Here is a 24,593-nt window from a genome sequence, read left to right on the forward strand (position 1 = left end):
ATGCAACAATATATACATGAACGCACAAACTATTTTATGTGTACACTTAACAACTTCCTCTTACTACTACATTTACTTAGAATTGGCGCAAAGCATTTGTCCCCAAAAGTCTGTTAGAAAAAGAGAACGAGGAGGAGCTCAGTAGTTCCTCAGCTGGCTATAGCAACAGCTATTTCTGAGTGAGTCTCATCCTCTCACCCATAAAACCAGAATAAAATTGACCTAACGTTGACAGATCAGGTGGGGTATCTGGAAAGTAATCCTCAAGGAAAAGAAAATTCAGTCTTTGTAAATCTGAAGATAAAGTGCATAAACTTGCAGAATCGGATTATACTTTCTCTTTTTATTTCTAAATCAGTACCCTTTTGTTTTTTCCTTTGCAGCACTTGTGAGAAGTTGCAACAAAGATATGTCAGATGCTGCCTGAGCCTAGCTCCAAAAGCAGAAACAAACATAATCTTTTGAAAAAAGCCCAATCCCTGACTTGGATAATTATCATAAAATCCCACGGCTTTTTATAGGTGTTAGGGTTTGGTTTCAGAGAGTGAAGGCATAAAAAGAGTATAGTAACTTTTCTTTCTGAAGTACAAGTCACATCAGATTTTCTTTCTTAATAAATGTATGACAAGTACCTACTAAAATAACCAGTTAATAGCCAGTAATAACAACTGCAAAACCCAGCTCAAAGCAGTTGGACAGGTCTTGGAAGCATGTAATTTTTGCTGAATGTAGCACTGAATGTTTTTATTGAATTGAGTTAGGAATATTTTTTAAATGTTGGCACTTTTTTGTTTTCATGAGGAGTATTAAGAGTGTTATTCTTCCTGTTCAGATCTTATGAATTTAACTATCCTGTCTTGATATAAATATTCTCTCTTGATATAAATATCCTTTCACGATATGAAAATAAATGTGGTTATACCTGTAGTTGGGTGAACTGGAATTTACTTTAGAGCTGTATTTATTATTTCAAGTGAGACCAGAGTAGTACGAGAGCCTCCTAATACAAAGTGAAGGTAGCAAGCTGAGCAGGACACTAAATTATTGTTGCAGGTTTTATATCTGTTAGCGTATCAGGGCACCAAAAGAAGTTAATGGAGCTGTTGATCTTGTTGCAAGTAGGTAAAGGGTGCTCATGTGAAATGCTGTTCAGCTCTTTTGGTGCCCCACTGAGTTGTGAATTTTATCCATTTTTTGATCCCAAACGCCAAGTTACCTAGAGCCGTGTTTTGCTTAATTCTGAGATTGTACTTTGCTCCTGATTGTGACCTTTTAAAATTACACTTTTAAAAGGTTTTGCTATTGCGATCTGCTTCCTTTTTTGAAGCCTGGCAGATGTACTTCCACCAAGAACAGTGAAAGAAATTACATTTCTTTCCGATTTAGAAGTTTATACATTAAACATTTTACAAAGTATCAGAAAACCCTGTGATTTTGTTACTGAGTTGCTAAAGCATTCAATATACTTAATGTTTCTCTTGTAACCGTACTTCACATCTGTCAAAATAATCTGCCCAGTTTCATTGTTATGAAGAGGTGAGCTTGCAAAGTCTGCCTCTCCCTGACAATGCTTTGTCAGCTTGCCTTACTGCAGAATGGTCCACGCACCTAGTCGCAGGCAATAGCTCTTGAGTTTTGCAATAAAAGCAACTATAAATGGTAGAGCAAGATGTGGGAAGTTCTGAACAAGAAATAGGCGATAAGAAATGGAACTAGAGGAAGCTAGTAACCAGCTTGTATTTCATGAGGTCTAGCAAATGCGTGAGGCTGGATTGCTGCCACTTGAAGCAGTCCTGCTTTCTTCTCACCACGACTCTCCATTCCCTGTTTTTTCTTCCTTTTTTTCTGGCACAAAACCAATGATTTGGGGAACTTATTTAGCTGATGCTGGCCTGAAAAATTCCACACGGTTTGGTTGTGGTCAGTTTCCTTACCTGGTTCAGTGTGAAGGAGTCTGCACCAGCAAGAGAGACACAATGGTACAGGATCACCAACAAGTAGCTGGTAGTGGGAGTGCAGTGGGATTGCTTGTTTACAGAGTAATTTATGCTTGAAATATATGTGGACATACAGCCTTACATTTGCAAGGTCTTTTAAGGTATTTTTTGGATTCTACACAATTTCCAGTGTTTTTTAGCAAGTAATTTATGAATTACTTAACAACGTTAGATACTTGTTACCATGCTTCCTGCTCCTTGAATTTGTCAGAGATCACTGTTGGTGTATAATTACTTTCTTTTTCATAATACTAGGTTGGAATAAACATAAGAGACCTCTTACAGTATAGGCACGGAGATATTTAAACTCCTTTTGTATCTGGTCATTACACAGTTGTGTTTGTGATTTGAATGCACACAAAACAGATGGGAAAAAAAGTCTCTGTTTTAAGTAACTGTATTTACTGACTCTCATATTTTTATAAACATAGTATATCTCTTGTTTCATATCTGCCTCCAAAAGTTCTTCCTCTCCATAGTAGATGGGGGCAGATTCCTTGTGCAAAATACATACATTTTCATATATACTCACTGCAGAACTCTCCCCAGATGTTCCTAGGAGCAAAAATGTTTTTGTCCAATAAGAAGAGTCCAGTGGCCACGTTTTTATTTAAAATCTCGATTGGATTTGAATTAGATGAAAATTAGGTCTAAATTAGGTTGAGTTAATTGACAAGTTGAATTCTGCAACGTTTGAAACTGTTGGTTTAACATCTGCCCTGCGGTGAAGGAGGAATGCTGGCTTTGGTCTCCAGCTCCTTGTGAGTGGGTCAGCGGCAGCAGCTGCACGTTGAATAGTAGGATTTGAAATCAGCAGCTGGAATGAAAATACCATCAATGGCGTTTCCCTTCTATTAAAGCTTCAATTTGCAGCAGCAAACATATGTGGGAGGATAAAGAAGAGTAGAAACCTCTGTACTTTGCCAAAAGTGGAGAACTGTCTAGTTGTGATGTAAAACATAGCAATAACATGGAAGTTTATGATTTATCAGTCAATGCTAGCGTTAGAGACTGAAGTGGAAATGTGAATACGTTTCCAAGATGTTGGCTCCTCAGAAGGAATCCCAGCAGCTCCTGAGGTAGCCAAGAGGTTGCAGTTCCCATCAGGCAGTGTTCCCCAGCGTGTTTCTCTGCTTGTTTTACTGCTCACTGGCGCCCAGAGCTGTTGTCAGCCACAGCAGGCAGATCTGCCTGACATTGGCTAGGGCATGAGCAGGAACTGGAGAGCTCTTCCTCTAGTCTGGGCTTTGGTGCCGACCTGGGTCTCCCTTGCAGGAGGATGAGCAATTTCACTTTTAGGACATGGACAAATGCTGCTGCTAATCTGTTGTACAGAAGCGCTGTGAAGCTTCATGGGTGTTTGTGATACAGTTTAACAGTAGCACCTCGGGAAGGTTTTGTATCACAGGAGATTAAAAGCCTTGGGGGGATAAAGTGTCTAATTCTGTTTTTGTTGAAAGGTTATGGTTCAGGTTGTTGTGTTAGAAGTCTTCAAAATAATGTTAATTGTATACTAATATATAGTCTAAATGACACTGATTATTTTGATAATTAACACTTTATAATAGGTTAATGAATACTTTAAGATATTATTGAAATGTTAATTTTAAGTGGCTCTGAACAGAAAATACTCAAACATGCTAGCTTTTCGAAACTCTTCCTTGAGAGTGCTGGTTATGTTGGTGCTGTCTTTAAAATCACAAATGACACTTTTCTGTACCTCATAGAGAGATCTTTGTTTTCCCTTTCTTATCATTCTACATCTTTTTTTCCTTGGATGGAAAGAGGATTTTATCACTTTATTAATTAAATTAAAATGTGAAAATTTAACACGTGCTTAAAAAATGAAGCACTCAAAGGTTAAAAAGAGTTGAATGTGAAAATAGTTCAGTACATTATAAACTCCTACCCTATGTAAAACAATAAACATGCAGTTTCATAAATATGAAATGTCTTTTTAATAAACCAGTATCTTCCATAGTTTTTAGATACATTTTTGCACTTGCCTCAAAGCTTGACGCTAAGCTGACCCTCTTTTTAATATTAATGTACTCTGACTGTAATACTCTGTTCTTTTGCCTCTGATTAATGCTGTCTGTCAATTATTTACAGATCCAGTGGTACTGTGGAAGTTCCCGGAGGACTTTGGAGACCAGGTTGGAAACATGAGATTGAACTTTTTTTTATGTTAGAATAATAATAAAAAAGCTCTCCTATTCAGCTGTGGGGAAGCAGATGCTAATGATAGCACGGAGGAAGTCTTCACCCAACTGGTGGCTTGGTGATTAGAATGCCTTTGTGACAGGAATATGCGATAGCAGTTGTAGAGTGCTGTATATCATACTAATTCTCTCTATCACCTTATTTTGGATACATAGTATTTTATAAGATGTTTCTGTTGGAAGTGTTGGAAGTGCTGGGTTTTTGTCTGTTGTAGGATTGAAAGTGTTGAAAATTTATCAACAAAACTTTGCCAAACATTGATGTTATAAATCATGTTAACAAAACCCAGCAGAACAGAAAAGTTGAAGAGCTGCACTTGTATATCCTTTTACTCTCAGAACCTGTGTGTTCCTTTATAATGCAAAATTTTATGTATTTATTTAATAATATTTTAGAGATACCCTAGTCATTTGCTTGGAAGAAAAAAATCCTCAGACCCTCATAAGAGACAAGGATCTAAACTTACTGATTTTGAAAGCATGAAAATCCTAGTTTCTCTCTATAATTAATCCTCAAAGGAAAGTTTATACATACAGGGCTGATGGATTATTTCACTGTTTGTACCGATAGCAAAGCTAGTAATTAGTGTGATGTGGGTTTTTTTTTTTCCCCTAGACTATTTTATTAAAGTTATTAATATTAAAATTTAATGAAACTATTACATTTTATTATTTCAGCAACTTTTAGATGAGTTTCTTCCATGGAAATAGTTTTATTTTCAAAACCAAAAATACATAAAAAAATTAAATAGAATAAGTATCTCTGACTCAGTATCTGTCTTTGCTCTTCTTTTTAACTGATACTGAGTCAAACATATTCTTCATGGGCAATATCACTACAGTGGATGATCTGGAAATATTTTTGTACAGTAGATCTTGATAAATTGTTGATTTTTTTAAAAAATCAATAATACAAGGTTCTATAAAGACAGCTATAAGGTGATTCATGATGAAAGAAATAAATATACAAACATAGAAGGTAGGACGTCTGGTTAGGGAATAGCATCAGTCAGAAACATGTGCAGCTTATAAGATAGTGATAAATGGTACATGAGCAAAGTATGCTGTTATATGTTCTTAGCTAGACATCCAGCAAGTTTTGGTAATTTTCCTGGCTGCAGAATTACCATCTCCATTGTAATTTAAATTATTTTTTTTTTTTTTCCTAGTTTGTTTTGTTCTTTTTCTTTTCCTTAAGAAAGACTTGATCTTAAAAAGGAAAAAAAAATTATGTATGAAGAAAAACGCGAGCTTATTCAGTAAGTCGAAGGTTATTCAAAGAACAGCTGGTGCAGAAAAATGATTAGAAGATGAAACCCACTAAAGACTGGAGGGAAATCATACAAAGATGCAGTAGACGTACCTAATCTATAAAAACCTGAGTCCTCAGGCAGCTCTCTGCCTTTGGGCTCTGTAAAACCTATGCCTGCACATCGTGTCTGAGCATTGTAGGGAATCTAAGGTTTCAGGTAAATTGCTTGTGTTCCTGGAAAATGGTATTTTTTAATCCTCATCCTTGCAAGGGAAAATTCCCTGTTAGAACCACTGGATTTGAACAGAATATGTAGCAGGTTCTATAGCAAACCCCTGAGCCAAGTAGTCAAGTGAAATCAGCAGAAGCCTTCTGTGCGCATGTGTGTGTGCATGTTGTACTCAGTAGTTTTGGATTGGAGACCTGAATATCTACAAGATTTAATTTTTAAAAAAATGAGATCTTGCTAAAACTATCAAGGCTATTTTCAGTGAAAGTTTATGAGGAGAATATTAAAAGAAAAATAAAAAGAATATTCTCCGTCCTATTTTCCAGTCATTTCTATTTTAAATGTAAAATGTGTGAGTGAGTTTTTGGATGTATCCCAAAGAATCATCTTTCCTAAAATCTAAGGGCTGTCTGTTTGCACAGTGATGTGATAACAGTGGGCAAAATATTTTCCTCTCTTCATGAATTTTTCTACAGTTTATCATGTCACCTTTTTGTTGCTTTCATAATGCAAAGAAAACTTGTCTAAGCCATTTTAATATATTCCTCATCTTTCTCACATTCATCCTCTCAGTATGCCTGAACTTTCCAATGCTTACTCATTCCTAATCCTCTCTCTTATTCTTGTGGCCTGCCATGTTCTTTTACATTGGGCAGTATTCTTCTTTTAGTCTCTTTTTTTCTTGAATGTTGACTTTCCAAAATCTTGTTTTACAAAACATCCCATCTGTTTTGAATGGGATGTAGAAACTACAGATGATCAGGAAAAAGAAAATATTAGTGATTTGTTATAATCACTTACTCACATGCAGTCCATTAAGTAAAGGAAATACTAAGGCGCAGTCTTGGTACCACAAAAGAATTTGCAAAATCCATTGTTTATTTTCTTATCCGCCAAGACTGCAGGGAAACCATTTATTTTCTATCTGGTAATTCTTCATATGCCTGAATAAGAAGGAAAAGGGAAAAACACAGTATGGGAAAAGAAAAAAAAGGTAATGCTTCAAGGCAGGAAATGAAAAATACCTTGCCAGGAGTGTTACAGAAAGTTGTGGGGTTTTTTGTTTGTTTGTTTGGTTTTGTTTTAATGGTGGAAGTAATTAACTTTTTAGTGACTCTCAAAACTATAAATTACACAATGAACTCAGTGCTGGGTAGGATTCTAAATACAAAGAACCACACTACCATTTCAAAGAAAATCTTAATTAAAAGTACTCCAAAAGCCAAAAGCTATCTGAGACATCATAGAGTTACAATTTACTGTTGTACTGGCATTAATGCTATGAACATCTGTTTGACAATGTTGAAAAAGTTCTGAATAATCTCAGCACTGTAGAAAAAATGCGAAGATTCCTGATTTGAGCATATATAGCTCTTCTGTGGTTATCCTCACAAGTTCACATTTGAATGAGGAATGGGTCATAGTAATGTGATGGAATATTTTTAAAATTTAAAATATATTTTGAATGTATATGCCTACAGGTCCTGTCTTGTAGTATGTACAAAACTCCCCTTGTGTGCTCAATGAAATTTTTATAATAAAAGATGCATATGCTTTTAATCTTGATATTCCTATTTTGTTTATTCAGACTGATTAGACTAGAGTTTAATTTTAGCCTTTCAAATGGAAGTCTATACAGAGAAAATAATAATGCTATGGTATCTGGAAAAAAAACCCCAGTAGTTTTTAAAAATATTTAAGTGCTTTAGAGAACTAACCCAAACAAAGCCACTACTTTTGCTTCCAAAATTAAGTACTTCATTAACAGTTGAAAAAGAAAATGTGTGTCTGAAGAAATTAGTCACCCAGCAGAACTGAGGTCTGCTGACTCTGGCTGTTGCCTCATGGCAGTAGAGCCAGTGGCAAAGCCCTATTGATGTCAGATGTGTCCAGATGCCTCTGGTATGCCTCTTTTGGTAGCTGTTCTGAAAATAAAAACACTCAAGCTCCCAGTAACTTCACTGGATTGAAACATTCCTGGGAAGAGGAGTAGTGTTGGCACAAGGAGTGACGAGAGCACAGTGCCGAAGGCACCAGCAGGTTTAAGTGTCTCTGCCAGAGGCAGTGTTGCTTTCTGTGTTGTCTTAACCTTTGAAGCATGTGAATTCTAACATTTCTTACAAGATTAGTAATTACAACTATTTTGGATATTACTTTTAGCAGTGTAAGAATTGAGTTGCTTTTTAATCTGACATTATTGGCCCAAAGTGACTTTGATCTGCAGTAGGTCCCAGAGTATATGGTGTATAGAAAAAATGATCCACTGAATAATTCTTACTCTTGTCCCTTCTCATCACATAATAATTTCATTCTTTAGTTTGCTGGTGAAAAACATCTCAGAGAGAGATGATACAAATAGCTAATATGGCAAGCGATGGTCTTACTAGAAGCCACTTTATTGATATGGAATATGACAAGGGGTTGTTGACTGAAGATGTGGGTTAAGACAGAATTGACACTCAGCATTAGATTTTCAGTTGTGTTACAGATTTCGTCCTATCTTCTCTTGCAGTCTGCTTTCTAAGGCAAGCAGACTAAATCTGCTTTTTCATGTCAGGCTATTCCCAAACCCTGCAGCTAAGTAACCAGTAAGGGATATGGCATCCCATGTGAGGAATCTACTGTTTTCTATGAGGTTACTGTAACGGCCTTTATGTTACTATCTCATATTTCATATCACCGCATCTGATTTTTGGTTTTAATATATCGCATTATACAGTAGTCAGTAAACTTTACTCCTTATCCTGTAATGACCCAACTTCTAAAGCCTCATATTATACATGTAAATCTATTCATGTGAAAATATTTGTATATGTAAAAATATATAGATATGCATGCATGTGTGTTTAAGGGGTAAATCCTATGAAGTACTAATGTGTGTTAGCCTTCCCTCAGCAAAGCACTAATCATGTGTTTTACCTTCAATGTGTGTGTTAACTATTGAAGTTTAAGCCTGGCTTGAATGAATGTCTGATTGGAGTCAAAGTGCTCAGTTTCTTGCAGGATGGAATATTTAATTGCATGGATGTGGCAGCAATTATATAAATGAGGTCAATATGAAAGATGTTATATTATTTTTAAAAATATTTAGATAATAGCACAAGTTTTATTAAAAGAAAAAAATTATCTCAAGATGCAAGCTAAAGTCTGGTGTCTGCGTCAAAATAATGTGTGGAAGCCAGTTGTGACGATCTTGTGTTCTTTGGTGCTCTCATAAGAGAGCAGCAGGAACCCAGGAGGTACTAGACTCTTTACACTCTTAAAGGCTGCAGGCATGCTGTTAAGGGATGCATCTCACCAGCTTTCTGCATTTGATGGCTTTGTTCTTTTATTCTGATGAGGCATTAAATACATGTTTCAAATGTTTATCCTAACTAGATAGGTGCTTGCTTTGGTGTTTTTGTTTTTATCAGTAAATCTTGAAAAGGGTTTTGGGATTTTGTTGCTTGTCTATTAATGTTTGATTAGTATTTAGGTACATTGGTATGATAAAGAAGGAATCAATCTAATGAGATTACTAATTTTCAGAAGTATTTTTGTCTAAATGTTACATATTATTGTTTAGTCTAAGGATATTTTGGAACTTGAATCCCTGTGTAACTTTGAGGAAAACAACCCAGCTGAGATGATGTCAACTTTGTGCATTGCAAGTAAGCTTTATCAGGTTAAGATAGTTTCCTGTGATTTCCTGGCGCTTACTGTTTGAAATACATATTGTTTTTATTGAAGAATACTGTGTATGTAAGGAAGCAGTGCTTTCTATCTATGCAAATCACAGTCGATAGACAGTTGGCAGGAAAACATTCAGAGGTGTATTTGTAGTTGCTAACTGCACTGCGTAAATGGAAAGATCTGTCTGGTCTTGATAAATATTCTGTGAATTAACTGCCTACCTAGACATGCTGGGAACACCCAGGATCACTGAGACCCTTACATCATTCGACATGTAAATATTCCAAGATACACCCTCAATTTTTTTTTTTAATTCATCACAACAGAGACAGAATAAATCTTTATTTTGCAACTTCCATTTTTAAAATCATAAAAGCCCAATATTGAAAACTTTAAACTTTCTTGAAATTTTGAGGACAGGTGGCAACGTCAAGTATGCCTGCTTTCAGGATTGTGGCAGTTTTGTTTTATAGAGATTTTAAGTAAAAAATGTTGAACTTGATCAGCATATGGTACTGGCTATCCTCATCTCTACTGGCTCTTTTGTTATCTTGTTATTGTTATAGGTCTTAATGACAGTTGTAAGCCATAGTTCTGGATGCAGGGGTTAGTCCACCCTGGGGAGGAGAGGGAGAAACACCAGTGTGGATTATGGAAATATGAATTGATCTAAAAAGCAGCTCTCTTGTAACAGAATGGGACTCAAAGACAGACTGGGGAGAAGCTGGTGAAAAGACGATGGAATATGATGTGAAAATGATCATTTGAATGCTTTCCTTTTCATTCCCAGCTGCTGTGTTCTGGTGAAAAGGCATGCATTTGTATATCTTAAGGCTGGGTGAAAAAGGGCCAGATGAATGGAATTACTTGTTAGATATGTTTTCATTTTGAGTCAGATAAATTATGTGCATTTTAATAGACTGTATGCATATGTTAGCCTTTTTTTTAAATCATACAGCTGTGATATTGGGGGACTATATTTTGTAGAAATGTTCTTTTTTCTGTTTGCTTAAATAAGTACAGTATTAATATTTGACTGTCCTTCAGATATTCTGTATCAGCCTACTGAAAATAACTGCTAGTGATTTGACTTATTCCTATAGCCTTCAGCAATATGCCAAACCAAAGAAGAAAAAAATTAACTGATGGCTGAAACAGTGATGACAATCATTTGGAATATCTTCCAGAAAGACTGCCAAATTGTCATGTGTGATGTCGTTGTTGATTGACCTCAACTGCCCTCAGAATATTCCAGTCTAACGTAATCTAATTCCTTATTCTGTTCTACCTTATACTTTCTCATCTACTTGTTTAGTACCCTCCACCACTTTAGTCTTCGATATATTGCCTCTGTTTTACTTTCAGTGTTGCTCTTGTGTCTCAGGCTTACTGCTGCTCTTTGAGGAATATCCAAACTATCTCAGCCTCTTACTGTGTTTGGTACTGGATGTAATATTCCTGAGCCTTCATTCTTGACTCTTGCTCTGCCTTTTGTGACGATAGTTTTCTGCAGAACTGGGAGAGCATTTGAGGCACATTGGTTCACTGTTACTGCTACAGGTATTTGAAGTGTCACCTCAAATAATTTGCTTATGTTTTGCTAAATAAAATATTTAAAATAAAATAAAATAACTTTCTTTTACATATTACTTATGGTAGGAAATGTCATAATCCAAGTATGATGAAATCAAGGAACCAGTGTACTCTAGTGCAAGACTTGATGGTACTGAGATCAGGAGCATGAGTGGCAGACGACTTTGCCAGAAGCAAGAGCAAGGCAAGGTTGGTTAGTGAGCTGCAGCTGGAGGGGTCTGGACTATATGGTTTGGTATCTTGAATGAAGAATAAGTGAAATTGAAGCAGCTCCAGGTAGATGATCAGGAAGGGAAATATATTGATCCATGAGTGTGGCATTGCTCTTCTCCCGCACATAATTATTTCTGGTATTCATTACTTCCGTAGAAGTTTTCAAGGCATTGCAAACTACTTGGCTAGTAGACTGCTTGCTTCTTCCCTAAGCAGAGGTGTTGTGTTACTGGTTTTTGTGTGAGTCAGTTTCTGTCAGCAATCATTAATAAAAGTACTAGCAGTAACAAAAGATCCACATCTGAGAAATAACCTGTCTCTGAGGTTACAGTGCGTGCTTACCTCTGTCCTTTTCTAGATACTAATGGCCACTAGTAGAGAAAACATACTGGGCCAGTGTGAGACTCAGTGCATCTGTTCTTGAATTCTAGACTCAAGTCAGTCAGAGGGAAGATGTTTTCCACTTTATAGAGTAATTCTACTGTAGGAATAAGATTTTTATTAATTTTCAGTAAGTGCAATGAATACTTGGGTTAGATTTAAGAGTGTCTTCCCTGAGCATGGGCAGTTTCATTCTTCTGAATCAAAATGAAACAGCTGAAAACCTTCCTGGCTGTAGCTGCTGCCTGACTTGCTGGTGGAAGCTGCCTCCCTCTTCTCTCAGCTGTTCAGAGTTGGCTTATACTATATTGGAGGTCGAAGCAAAGCTGATGGTCTTTGTGCTGAAGTTACTGGCGAATGCTCCCATGCAGAAATACCAGCCTGAAATGGTTGCAGAGTAACAGGCTCACCCGTAGGCAAAGTGAATGTACATTGTATATCTCCTTGTGAAAAAATACATGTAAATGTATGTTCATTGCTTTTTTTTTTTTTTTTTGTGATAGTCATCTAGCACAAGGGATATGTTAGCACTTTAAGATTATGCTTGTTTGCTTCTTCCCTATATCTCTTTTGTCTTGGAGCTGTTTCATCTCTCTTCCATTTCTCAACACTGTTGATAATATCTGAATTTAGCACTGAAAAACTATTACAAGTGATTCTTGTTAAGCTCTGTTATGGTAAGGCTTAGAATTTGACCTATGCTGCCTGTAAAACAATAAATAACTGTTTCCGTCATAGAAATATCACAAATAATTGTAATTATTAAACAATAATTCTAGCAGGTTCCTTAGAAGCTGATTTCCTTTCTCAGTTCCTTTTTCTTTTGACTATAGGTTCTTCTAGCTCAAGAAACTCAGCCCACACATGTAATTGGTTTCACTACCCTTTACAAAGTAATGTGTTTCCCCAACTTCCCCTACTACTGACACAGCCATGTGATCCAGCATACTCCCTCATAGGACTGCACATTTAGAGGTGGATGAGCCCAGGCAAGAGTTTTGCTTCTGGACTGTCTCACCTTATTTATCTGTATAAGTCACTCTCTACTACAGTTATTTTCTCTCAGTGTGGCACCCAAGTTGTTCATTAATTTATGGGATACTTCATTTATTAACTACTTTTAAGTTTCTGAGTTGCCAGCAAAATCAGGATTTCATCGTGGCGTATACTGTACAGTCATTTTATGAAAAAATTAGTGGAAAGCTCTGATTCTGGAAGAGGATCACCTAGCATTTTAAGACACAGTTTCACTCCCCAGACTGAGCAGATTAATTCTTGCATATAAGCATTCTGCAGATGTGGTGCTGACCCTTCTGTGCATGTCAGTACTGGGTATTTACTGGGCAGACAAATTGTTCTGTAGAAGCTTTCTAGGCAAGGAATGACATCCTACTATTTACAGACAGTCTCTGTTTCAGGACTTGTCTTTTAGGTAACTAATGCAGTACTTGTTGTTTATACTTAGGGTTTATTTCATAAAAAGGAACAATTTTGAACGTCACACTCAGGCTGCTGTTCCTAGTTTGATTTAGTCACAATGTTTGCTTGCTTGCTTCTGCTTCTGAAATATTCCTGGGTAGAAGTGTAATGGTTAGAAAACTGAGGGAGTCAGAAAGTATAAAGTGGTATTTCAAACAAAACAGAGTTTTTTGTTTGTATTTTACCTGTCAGCCTGCAAAAACATGTTCTATGGAAAAATCCAGACTTTTTACTGATGACGCTAAGAGGAGATTTGAAAGAACTTCAGTAGTAGTCAAAAATGTGTGCTGGTTGTGCATCCAAAAGTCATCACCTGTATTGAAAAAACGATGTGGTGCTGTGTGTGGATAGAAACCACTATCTAATTTATAAAGTAAATGCATTTAGCTGGTTTCTTTATTCTGCCTCGGAAACAGTCTTCTCCTTTTCTTGTGTCTGACCTTTCACTCTGGTTTCCTGGTTGCTACATGTTGTGGGTCTTCTGCCTTGGCTACTTCCATCAAAATTGCAGTTGCTTTTTTTTGTTTGTTTCTTTTATAATTAGTACTGTGCATATTTTGAAGTGTCCAGTGAAATACTAGAATTTATGAAGGAAAAAAAATATCTGGAATATACTTGGAACAAAATATGCTTGGAGTTGAAAAGACTCTGAGATGTACCAAGTGTCATCAAGAGCAGAGTTTGTCATGATTGAAATTTTATAACTTTTTCAGTATATTTTATTTTTATGGAAATGTGGCTATTTATTATTTGTAGTATAGTTTTAATTTTATTTTAAAAAATTTCTTTCCTTGATGATCAAGAAGAAAATCTTGCAAATAAGAGCCTTTTGACCTGAGTGTCAACTAAGGCCTACACGTGATATTCCTTCATAGTGTTTTGTAGACATTTTTGAGACTGCAAATTTCACTTGAAAGCAATATATTGAATAGAGGTAGAGTTTGGTATGTTGCAAACAGGTTAATTTCTGTCCTGAGCTGTCAGAATATTCCCAGGTGGAATGAAAAAACTAACAGTAAAACAAGTAAGGACGGACCAATTTTAATATGTTTGTTGTTTTTTGGCTTTGGGGTTTTTTTTTTTGGATGGTGGGTATTTTTTCACCACTGGAGAAACAGCATCTGAACAGGATGTGCTGGAGGTTCTTGGTGTTGCTGCCAAAGAGGCATCTTAACTGGTGCTGTAAGCAGTGGGAAATTTCAAGACATCTCAAGTGAAGCAAATAGTGCGGCCCTCTTAGCTATGCAGGATGACACATGGATTTTAGCCTGGCCTTCAAAACTTAAATATTTCAATTTCTCAAGTGATGTCTACATTACCTCTAGTTTAAGACAATTTCTCTGCTGAGTTTCCAGATAGTGTTAGAAATGCTGTAATTGAAAGTGTATATTAATAAAAAGTCACTTTTCCCCTACTGCATGATGACAGAAAATTGTATGTCATACTCAGTGTTGGTTTTTGTATAAAATGTAATGAACTTTCTTAAAGATATTAAATATTCTACTACCTTAAAGTTAAATGTTGCCCACATAGTAATCTCAAAAGTGGAGACAGAAGAGCGTATTTCCTGTTTTCCCAGCTCTCTCATATTGTCTGTGGAATAATGGTCTCGCTCACTGAGTCAGGGAAGTAAGGGGAAACTATTGGTGCATGGGATACATATATTACATGCTTGCTAGAGCTGTATGGTGAAGTATTAATTATCTTGGTTTTGTTTGCCTTGCCAGTAATCGGGGTAGATGGTAACATTTCAAGCTACACATATTCTAATCTGAACTTCCTTTGGGAAGAAGAACATTGTCAATTTTTATGTTCTTATTATGAGTTCCAGGAAAGTTGAGGGTTTTTTAAGCAGGTAAATTAACCTGTGCTGAACTTCATATTGTTTTAGCTATTCTGCTATTTGTAACCGAGCTTGTTATTTTAAAGAGAACTTTGGGTCCCTGTATGCTATGCCGGACACAACTGCAGGTGAAATATGCTTTATTTTTACCTGGTTATGTGATGATATTCAGGGACAATTAGAGATGCCAACATTTTATAACTTAGTAAATATGTTTAAACTTATGCTCTGGTTGTTTAGGAAGCTTTATTCTTCGGTCTTGCAGGACAGTGAGATTAACAATGCCTTTTAAAGTACTCAGCGTTAATTAATAGATTTGTTCTTTTCTCCTTGGAAGGTGCCTTTGAAAGATGCCCTAAAAGCAGTAGTCTTTTGCGTACTCCCTGGGACACTAGCCTTAAGTCTGTCATACAGGGCAAGAGCGTCCTGTAGTGTGTCTCCAGCTGAAGTGTACCACACCCTGCTCATGTCAATGTTCCAGTCATTAATTATCTTCATTTATTTTTGTCTGTATTTAACATACTCTTAGTTCTAAGTGATCTTGCAGCAATTGTCTACAAGTTCAGTAGCAGATACAGCTGACCTTCAGGTCTCCACTGCTATCTCTGTGATGGCAACTTGTTTATGTTATTTTGCTTCTCTAGAACCTCTTGTTGTCTAGAGTTTTTCTGTCCTGCTACCTCATCTGTCTTCATAATTTAACTGTGCCCTTAGTGCTCTGCAAAGCACAGAGCAGCTAAACTAAGCTACCAAAAATCTTAAGCAGCCTGTCTGGCAGGAACAGGTAGGCGAACCAACCTTTTCTTCCTTCCATCCTCCCCTGAGACACATAACTGAGAAGTGGCCAAGTGGAGAAGAAACAGTGAGCAGGAACAAGAGAAATTACCTCTAACTGGAATTCTGTAAGTGATCTCCTCATTTGCAGGTGTTCAGCTCATTCATTTTAGACCACAAATATTTCTTTGAATAAGCTTTAGAAAGATGAAAACATGACACTTTTTAGAGAGTGAGTGTTCTTCTAAAAGGCTTGGTGTTTAAGCGTCATGAGCAACCTGATTCTTAGGAATGTCAGTCATAGGCTGTAGGGCCTCTCCAGTTGTTTACATGTGAGCCAACTAAATGAGGATCAAAAACTATTTGCAGCAGAATTTGTGTTCTGTGGGTCAAAACAATCTACAATTGTAGGAATGTACATGTAGCTCATCTTAGTGGATTTTAATCTTTTTTGAATCCATTAGTGACAACTTCTACTTCATGGATAAGAATCACCTTCCCCTTAACATGTTTGTCAGGGGTGTATGAACATGTCATGAACATGTCATGAACATGTATTGCATGTCAGCTGTATTGGGATAGAATTAGCTGAAAACACAGTGCTATCCACGATTTACTCTGAAAATTGTGAGATGAAAAGAGCAGGTCTATTTTGAGGAAGCTGCTATTGTACAAATTTTATTTTTTATCTCCTGGGAGTAGAAATATTGCAACAGGTAGAGCTCAGAAGACACATTTACGGGTCTGTGTTTTGCCACCCACACAGCACTGAAACTCCCATGTCACACGAAAACACAGAAAGTCAACTACTGATTGTGTTTCTTTCCAGTGTACAAAGTGGAACTCATTGCAAAGTCTGAAAAACTCTTTTTTTTTTTTTTTTTTTTTTAAACAATTCATAAAGATTGCAGAAAGGTGTTGGTTGTGTTGCAGAGAGCTTGTTACAGTCATGTAGTTGTATGCTTCTGCTTTCCAGTCTCTTTCACAAGTAGACTTGAACTCCTGAATATTCTAAAATATTTTAAACTGGAGATTTCTGACTTTTTTTTTAAAAAAAAGTTTTAAACAAAGCCATGTAATTTAGTGGTTCATTCTTGCAACAGTGAAGTTCTGTAACCCTAAGGTACACTTTTATTTATGCATTTATTTATTTCTTAAGAGCTTTGCATCTCCACCCTAAACCATTTGCATTTAATTTATGTATTCTTTGCTCTAAGTGTTCAGAAAGCAGCTGATATTTTTTTTTTTTTTAATCCTACAGAACCACTAGATAATCACTGAATGATGCATTTTGGAGAAAGACACATAGAGGTTAAAAATAGTTGTACAAGCCTGATAATGACTTCCATACTTTAGACCTTTAGATTTCAGTGCATGTAATCTAAGATTAAATTTTTTTGTTTTTCAGACCATTTGAGCCTTTCTTTATTGTAGCTACAATTTTCTGATGAGATTTTTAGCAGAAGTAAGAGCTAAGTCTTTGAAATATAACTACTGCTGCTAGCTTTGCATGGGTCCCTGCTCTGGGTGTGTGTGACTTCAGAGTAAGGAAAAGGAAAAAGTCAGTGGCGAGGACAGAGCTTGTCTTTTCATCAGCTGTTTTATGTGGCAGCATTAGAATTTCACCTTCGTTGAGCCATAATGATGAATGGCTCAACTCTGCAAGATGCTAAGCAGCCTGACTTTGATTTAAGAATGAACCTAAATCTGTGCTTAACGGTAAGCATTTAAATATTCTCACTGAAGTCACTGGTTTGAGTCCGAAATATGTCATAACAGTCTTAAATCTCAAGTAGATCTCTTGTTTGTATGTTTGGGCTGTCATAAGGTGACTGAAAACTATGGTAAGGAATGATGAAGTAGAGTCCCCTTTGAGGAAAGATCAGAGAGTAACTTGAGTTAAAAGTGAAGAAGAGAGGACATTGGAGCTGGAGCTGGAGATTTGAGTAGGGAAACTGGTAAGAAGAACCAAAAGAGAGACCTGGAGTCAGCTGTTTCAAGAGGAGGCATTTAAAGAGTGGTTAGAAGGGAGAGGAAGTTCTAACAGGAAGAAAATAGAAGTTTTGAAGGACAATTAGAAGAAATACTAAAATAGAATAACAAGTAGCTTTTGTCGAGAAGGAAAAAAAAGGGAGACTTTAATAAAGTAGATATGACACAGATAAAAGACTGACAAAAAAGAGAATTTCCCCTTTCAGTGAAAAGGGGTGGGGAAGAGGACTTCACAAAAATAAGGTAGAGAAATAAGAGAAAGACAAAAGCTAGAAAGATATGTTTCTGAGAAAGAAAACGGTTCAAGAAGTAAGGATAATGGGAGAAGTGCAGAAGTGTTTTGTAACTAGTTGAATGACCGTCTATTTGTGCTCCCATAATTGATATTTCTTTGGCTGACTTCCGCCTCAAAAACAGTAAAGAGATGAGGAGAGATAGATAGGTATTTGAGTGCTAGTTTATATTATTTTTTTCTTAAAATCTGGTCTGGATTATGTAATTAAATAATTCAAATTATCATAGTTACTATCTATTTCATTTAGGCCATTTCTTCCCTGGGTATCCTGACGTGTCTGTGGAATGGACACGGTGTGACTGTGCCTGTGTAACGCTGTACCCTTTCTTCTCCAGAGGTGCTCTTTCCCTGTGTAGAATTGACCTGGGGGAGAACCTACCTGCTTGCCTGAGGAACAGTCTTATGCTGCAGATAAATACAGAAATAGTTGGAATGTAACAGGACTTTCTTTTAAAAAACTGCTTTGATGAAGTGGTTCAGCTATCTCAATATGTCTATCAGGGAAGATTTTCAATCCTTTCACAGGGATGCACTTGTTAAAAAAACACGTTATTTTCCTCCTCACTTAAATGCAAACTGCAGAATAAGTTATAAGCAGATTAAAAATGCTGGAGTGAACAGCCATCTAACCTCAGAAATTAATCAGTTTAAGCTTCTGTACTTAAATATTTCAGTAGTATAATATTAAGTGATGAACTTATTTTCTGTCAATTCATCGTCATCAGGCCTTGTCTAATAAAAAGGTAACTGTGAAATATGTAAGTGAAAAAACCCTACTCATACCTGTGTAGGGATACATTAATAAGCTAATTCTCTAATATAGATCAAATCTTGTGCAGTTTTCCCATAGAAGCAACTCCCGTGCCTTCTTCCAGCTGTAGTGAGATCCCATTGTGTCTTCAAGTGGAAAAATAAACAAGTATCCTCCCAAATCACTGTGCTCTACAATGTATACTGAACAGCCATGAAGGTTTCCTACGCTTGTATCAATTGACTGTGATATTATAAAAAACCCAAAACGAAACAAACTCCCCTGTCTTTTCTAGTTAGTAAGGAATATGGTGTATATCTTGAATATAACCAGAATTACTAACCAGTAATTTCACTTAAGGGTAAGACTGTGAATTGTCAGGAGCTTTTCTACAGAAAGCTGATGTGTATGAGGATGGAAGCATCTTCTACCACCTTTTGCATTGCTTTATAAAATGATGATACACAGAATTAGCTGTATGGGTATCAAAATAAGCAAGAAATGCTAAATAATTTTCACATTTTAGGCTTCTGTAATATCATCTCAATGTAGTGACAGTGAACATGGCCAGGCTGGAGTTGTGTAGTGCAATTTTTGAAAGTGAATTAAAACCACTGGACCGTGAGCCTGTAAGAGTGCAAGTTTCTGCTGCTCTGCTATAGGCATAAAGGAAATACTTAAATACCATTTCCATTTTTGTTTAAGCTTTCTGTGAGGGAAGCAGCATGCTGCAGTTCACATGATACTGTTTTTATGACTTTTTTTCTTTCTCTTGGAGTCTGTATAAGATAGTTATCCTTTAGCAATTAAACTCAGTTGTGTATGGAACTGTAGATTTTATTTGGTGTTTGAAAGCAAATAGATAATCTTTTACTTGTCCTTTTTACATTGTTCTAATTTTTCCCCATATACAATTTCTTTATGATGCAGTGGCCATTTCTGAAAGCACTAATACTGTGAGAAACAGAGGAGGAAATAATCATAGAACATGTGAATCAAGGATATTTTGCTTTCTGAAGACTTGAACAACCTTTTGTCTTCAGAAATAAGCACATACTTCTATGAAGCTATGAAAATAAAAGACAGTAAATATGTTATTCTTTTTCTAAGAGTATGTGTGTTGACTCAAGAGGAAGTCCTGGCTGAGTTATAGATCCTTGAAAATGATGACCTGTTAGGTGACAGAGCTCAAATTTTATTCAGTAGTGAGGTTACTGAAAGTATCAACTGTAATTGTACAGTGACTAGTGACTGTGTATGTGAATGTGTATATAATGTCATTTGCATTTTAAATTTGTCTAGAAGCGTCTTGGGGGCATCTTGTTTTCTTCCATTTAAAAAATCTGAATAGCACCTGTAATTAAGGGAGAAAACTGAGCCCTGGAAGCTAGGTAGGACTTCCATCTATTGATCTGTGTAAGCCCGGCTTACGCTGTCAGGGGAGCAGCAGTCAACTGCTGAGCTGCTTTGTCACTGACATAAGCTGAGAGAGGATTTTTTTTTTTTTTTGTCTATACTGTTTATACACCAGTCTATAGACCTGCTGGCTGCTTGAATTTTAAAGAGTGCGGAGGTTTAAAGACTTGTCCCCTGAGGGATGCTCCTGCCAGTTGGGAAGCGAGCTGAGGCTGCTCTGCAGAAGTTGTTGTGCACGTGTGCTGGCTGGGGAAGGGACGGAGCCGAGCGGGGGGAAACGCTGTCCTGAAGCTCAGCCTGGAAAACGCTACAAAACACACCCATAATTTTTCAGGTTGTTTAGTCAAAATATTGAGCTAATACCTTTGGTTTTTGTTTTTGTTTTCTTTTTCTTGTGTGATAATTTATTCTGAGAGAATACAATGGGGAACATAAATGAATACATTTCCATACCCATTTCTGAGTCAGTGCTAAACTCACCAGGCAGCAATTAAAATCCTTGGTAGCGAGGAGAAAATTACTTCCAATAGTGTGAAAATCGGTGCAGATTTGGAAAGAGAATTTGAGTATAAAATACTCATTCTTTGAAACAGGAAAACAAGCTTTATGAGCCTGAAGTGAGAGACTATTTTGAAATGTTTAGGAAATTTCTGAGTGGAAAGTTATGATTAGCCTGTTCTGCTTGCTTTCTTTTGTTAAGAGTTGTTTATTATTATTATTATTATTATTATTATTATTATTATTATTATTATTATTATTATTATTGCCAGCATTGTATATGCTTGTTTCCTGCCTACAGAAATTCAAATGTTTACCTTTCCTGTTTGTATGTGGCTCCTCACCCTTCTGCAGTGGCCCCTTACAGAAGTTGAGATGGTGCTTGAGCAGTTTCTTTTGCAGAATATTATATGTACTATTTATTATATAAATAAGTTAACCTTTCCCAAAACACAACATGGCTTTTATACCCTTCTTTATTTGTTCTGACAAAAGAAAAGTGCCAAAGATTTCTTGAACTCTCTTGTATGACTTAGAAATTCTAGAAAAGTTGACTTTTCCATTTTGTACTGTATGATGATTTACTGGGGCACATCACAGACCTTTAAAATGTTGCCACTGACATACACATGTTGTACTCAGAGGCATCTTTTTCCTGAACTATTCATCCCTTGCTGATTAACTTGCACTGGTTCTTCATGTTTTACACTATCCACTGAGCCAGGCGAATGTTTGAAGTAAATAGTCATTGTGGTGTGTAGGAATGTAAATATATAATTTCCCCTAATGGGAGTTGATTGTTCAACATGCAGTAAACAGAGTTCAGACTGGAGTGTGCTAACATCTTAGATCAAGTTCGTAAACCCCCATGTGCAGCTCTGGAAATTTGCAATCAATATGCATTTTTCTGAAAGCACACACCTTGCGGGCTAACTCGTGTATACAGCCGTATATGTCTATTGGTCTGCTATGAAAAGGGAATTCTGTAGCTTTGACCAACTACGTTGATGTCAACTGTCTTTTCGTAGTTGAAGCATTTCACATAGGGTTTGCTTTCCCAGTTGGGAGCATGGGAATAAGACCTGTTTTTCTGTGATCTTGTAAAGTCATTGTTTAGTGTTTGCTGCTAACTGATCTGGTAATTCACTTTTTTTTTAAAAAAAAAAAAAAAAAAAAAGAAAAATGTTGACTAGTTTGAGAGCATTTTTATATTTTAATTAACACATTTTATTTGCCACTAAACAGGTTCTTATATAAAATTCTGCAGGAAAGAGTGACATTATCCTTTCATATTATGGTACAAATGTAGATCCGGTGGATTTCTTCCCCCCCCCCCCCCCTTCCCTTTATTAATAGCGAGGCTTGCTTGTGAAACCAAAGGGTTAATCATATAAATTCCTCCTTTGGACCAGCAGACGATTTCCATCATTTTCAGCATTTGACTATGGAACATGTATAGAGTTGTTATACCTCTCTGTAATTCATTCTTCTGCCAACTTCATTCCCTTTTCTCTGCCTGCATTTTAATTGAAACAACATTTGTATTTTTGAGCCAGGATCTGTCAGAAGTCCCTGTGGCTAGTCTGTGGTACAAGTAGCAGCAGACGTGGCTTACCCATATGGTGTGGTGCTTCTTGTAAAATCCATATGGCCTTGTTGAAGGGAATCCCAGCGGGGATGTGAAGGGTGTTAATACCCTTCAGGCCAGGCCTTTCCCTCCTGGGGCTTCTATGGCATTGTCTTTGCAATCTGCCAAAGCACAAACTTAATTCCTTTTTAATAATCAATTATTTCAGTCCAGGAACGTGTGCTGTATTTTTTGCAATCATATATTCCTTGAACTTATTATTTGTTATGAGTATTTTTGGATATTTTTTAAAAGCTTGCTTTTAAAAGCCTTTTCAAAAATCCTAACTTTATTTCATTTACTTGTATTTACAGGAAGTACTGAACAGTGTTCCAAAGTTCTGCTTTCCTTTTGACATTGAAAGGTACGTGGTACAGTTATTTATTTTAAAATATTTCAGAGAAAATGATATTTAGCATAATGGTAAAGAAAGATTTAAAGAAAAGGAAAACATATTGTACTCCCTAAACTTGCACCTGCAGATGAGAAGACATGTCCTTTGTTGTTCAAGTAAGTATGAAATCACTAGTAGGAAATTATCACAGCAAAATGCAACCTTTACAGAATTTTAGGGATATCTCTTTCAAGGTAGAGCTACATTCTGGCTCCCAGTTTTGTCCATTATAGTTGTAAACACCATCTGTGTTAATATAAGGGTATAACATAGTTGCCTTCAAACAACAAGCATCATAAAAAATGTTACGGTGCACCAGGATATAAAACCTTGCTGAGCAGTACTGAAAACATGTTTGAGTTCAAAGAAATTAATGCTTTAATTGCATAGAAGTAACTGAATATGCAATTTATTTTTCTCGGAGAAGAATCAAGATCATTATTTATAATTAATTAGCCCTTACCTTTCTGGTATCAGTTATAGTGTGGCTTCCATGTCATGCTGCCAGTCATTTAAATTGTTCATATAAAACATTTTTATTAATTAAAATATTTATTTAGGCTTGTCAAAATGATTAATGGTAATTAATTTAATAAATTGTACTTACTTGCTTTGGAAAACTCATATTGTCCAAATCAGCAAAGATTGAATTAGAAGCTTGGTTTGCATAATTGATGAAAACTGCACCCAGGTACCATGCAGGCTGAGCTGGTTTCGGAACAACATTGGCATCAGATGTAGATGGAGACTCAAAGATGAGAAGCATCTATCAGCGCAAGAGGCTGCTGTCAGTGGAGTAAAAGATGGTGTGTGTATAGAGGAAAGGAGACACTTTGCAGAAAAACACACTGGCAAAATAAAGATCTTCATATACACAACTTCCCTGAAGTAAACTGGGTTCATTTAGTCTTTTATAGTTGAATTTAATTAAGTTGTTTGGGTTTTGAACTGGTTAAGCTCACTCTCCTTTAAGCTGTTTTAATGACTTAATACATAGTTAGTGCTGGCTTTAAAGAGTTAAAGTCTTTAATGTGCTTAAGATATGTACAGAATTCTGTTTAAAATTGATAATGAAGATGCAGAATGGAAATAAAATTTGAGGATAACAGAAAAAGGTGAGGTTCTATTGCTGCCATCCAGTGGCAAGAAGATAATCACTGGCAGCAAATAATTATTTTCAAATAACTCATCTGGTGTTAACTATTTCTGTTGAACCATTCAGAAGACAGTTGCTTGTATGAGATGGGTAAGTTTAATCAATAGACTGTGGGAATATGTGAATTTGTAGCATAGCTAGGTATGTATTTTAGCTGAGTATCCAAGGGGGGGAAAAAAAAAAAAAAGGAAAACAAAGAGAAGAAAGTTATGGGATGTTTGTCTATTAATACCATCCCGTGCCCCCCTCCTCAGATATGCTTCTTGACTCTTGACCTCATACTTGACTGTAAAGCAGTGCTCTCAAAGGTGCAAAATTTCTACAAATTTAGTAAAAAGTGGCAGTTGAATGCAAGTTCTTGGAAGCTGAGATACACTAATGAGGGTAACAAAACCAAGATGTTCAGTCTGGCCTGCTGACTGCTCATGCAGTACCATGGTATCTTTAAAAATCAGCCACCACACTTGCAGCTTCTTGCGTAGCTGTGAGCTGAGTGTTTAGGGGGTTTGTGGGAGAACCAAAGGCAGTGCAGGATCATGAGAGTATAAAAGAACATGGACAAGGAGGAGGGGTGGAGCTGTTGTGGGGAAAAGGACAAAAATACTAGAAGCTCATTCAAGAAAGCAGGTGACTTTACTGGCAAGCTGTTTGTGTGAACAATTTACTAGCTGTGTGGTGTATTTACCTTTTACCTCCCAGTTCAAGCATTTTCTATAATGTAGGCATACTTGACCACTTTTTTTAAAGTAAACCAGTTGTCTTCTGCTTTCTCAGTTTTATTTTTTGTTTTGAAATTTGGACTGATAAAG

The 24,593-nt window shown here is 36.4% G+C and overlaps 1 protein-coding gene across 1 annotated transcript in view; it reads left to right on the plus strand.

Annotated features, from left to right (window-relative positions):
- The window catches only part of DENND1B (DENN domain containing 1B), a 162,302-nt gene that overhangs the window by 39,384 nt on the left and 98,325 nt on the right, over positions 1-24,593 (plus strand). The window contains exons 3-4 of the mRNA XM_074908223.1: positions 4,110-4,153; positions 22,549-22,598. Of these exons, the coding sequence (XP_074764324.1) occupies positions 4,110-4,153; positions 22,549-22,598 (94 nt within the window). The remainder of the gene's footprint in view (positions 1-4,109; positions 4,154-22,548; positions 22,599-24,593) is intronic.

Source organism: Athene noctua, chromosome 5 (assembly GCF_965140245.1).
Source record: "Athene noctua chromosome 5, bAthNoc1.hap1.1, whole genome shotgun sequence".
NCBI classification, from domain to species: domain Eukaryota; kingdom Metazoa; phylum Chordata; class Aves; order Strigiformes; family Strigidae; genus Athene; species Athene noctua.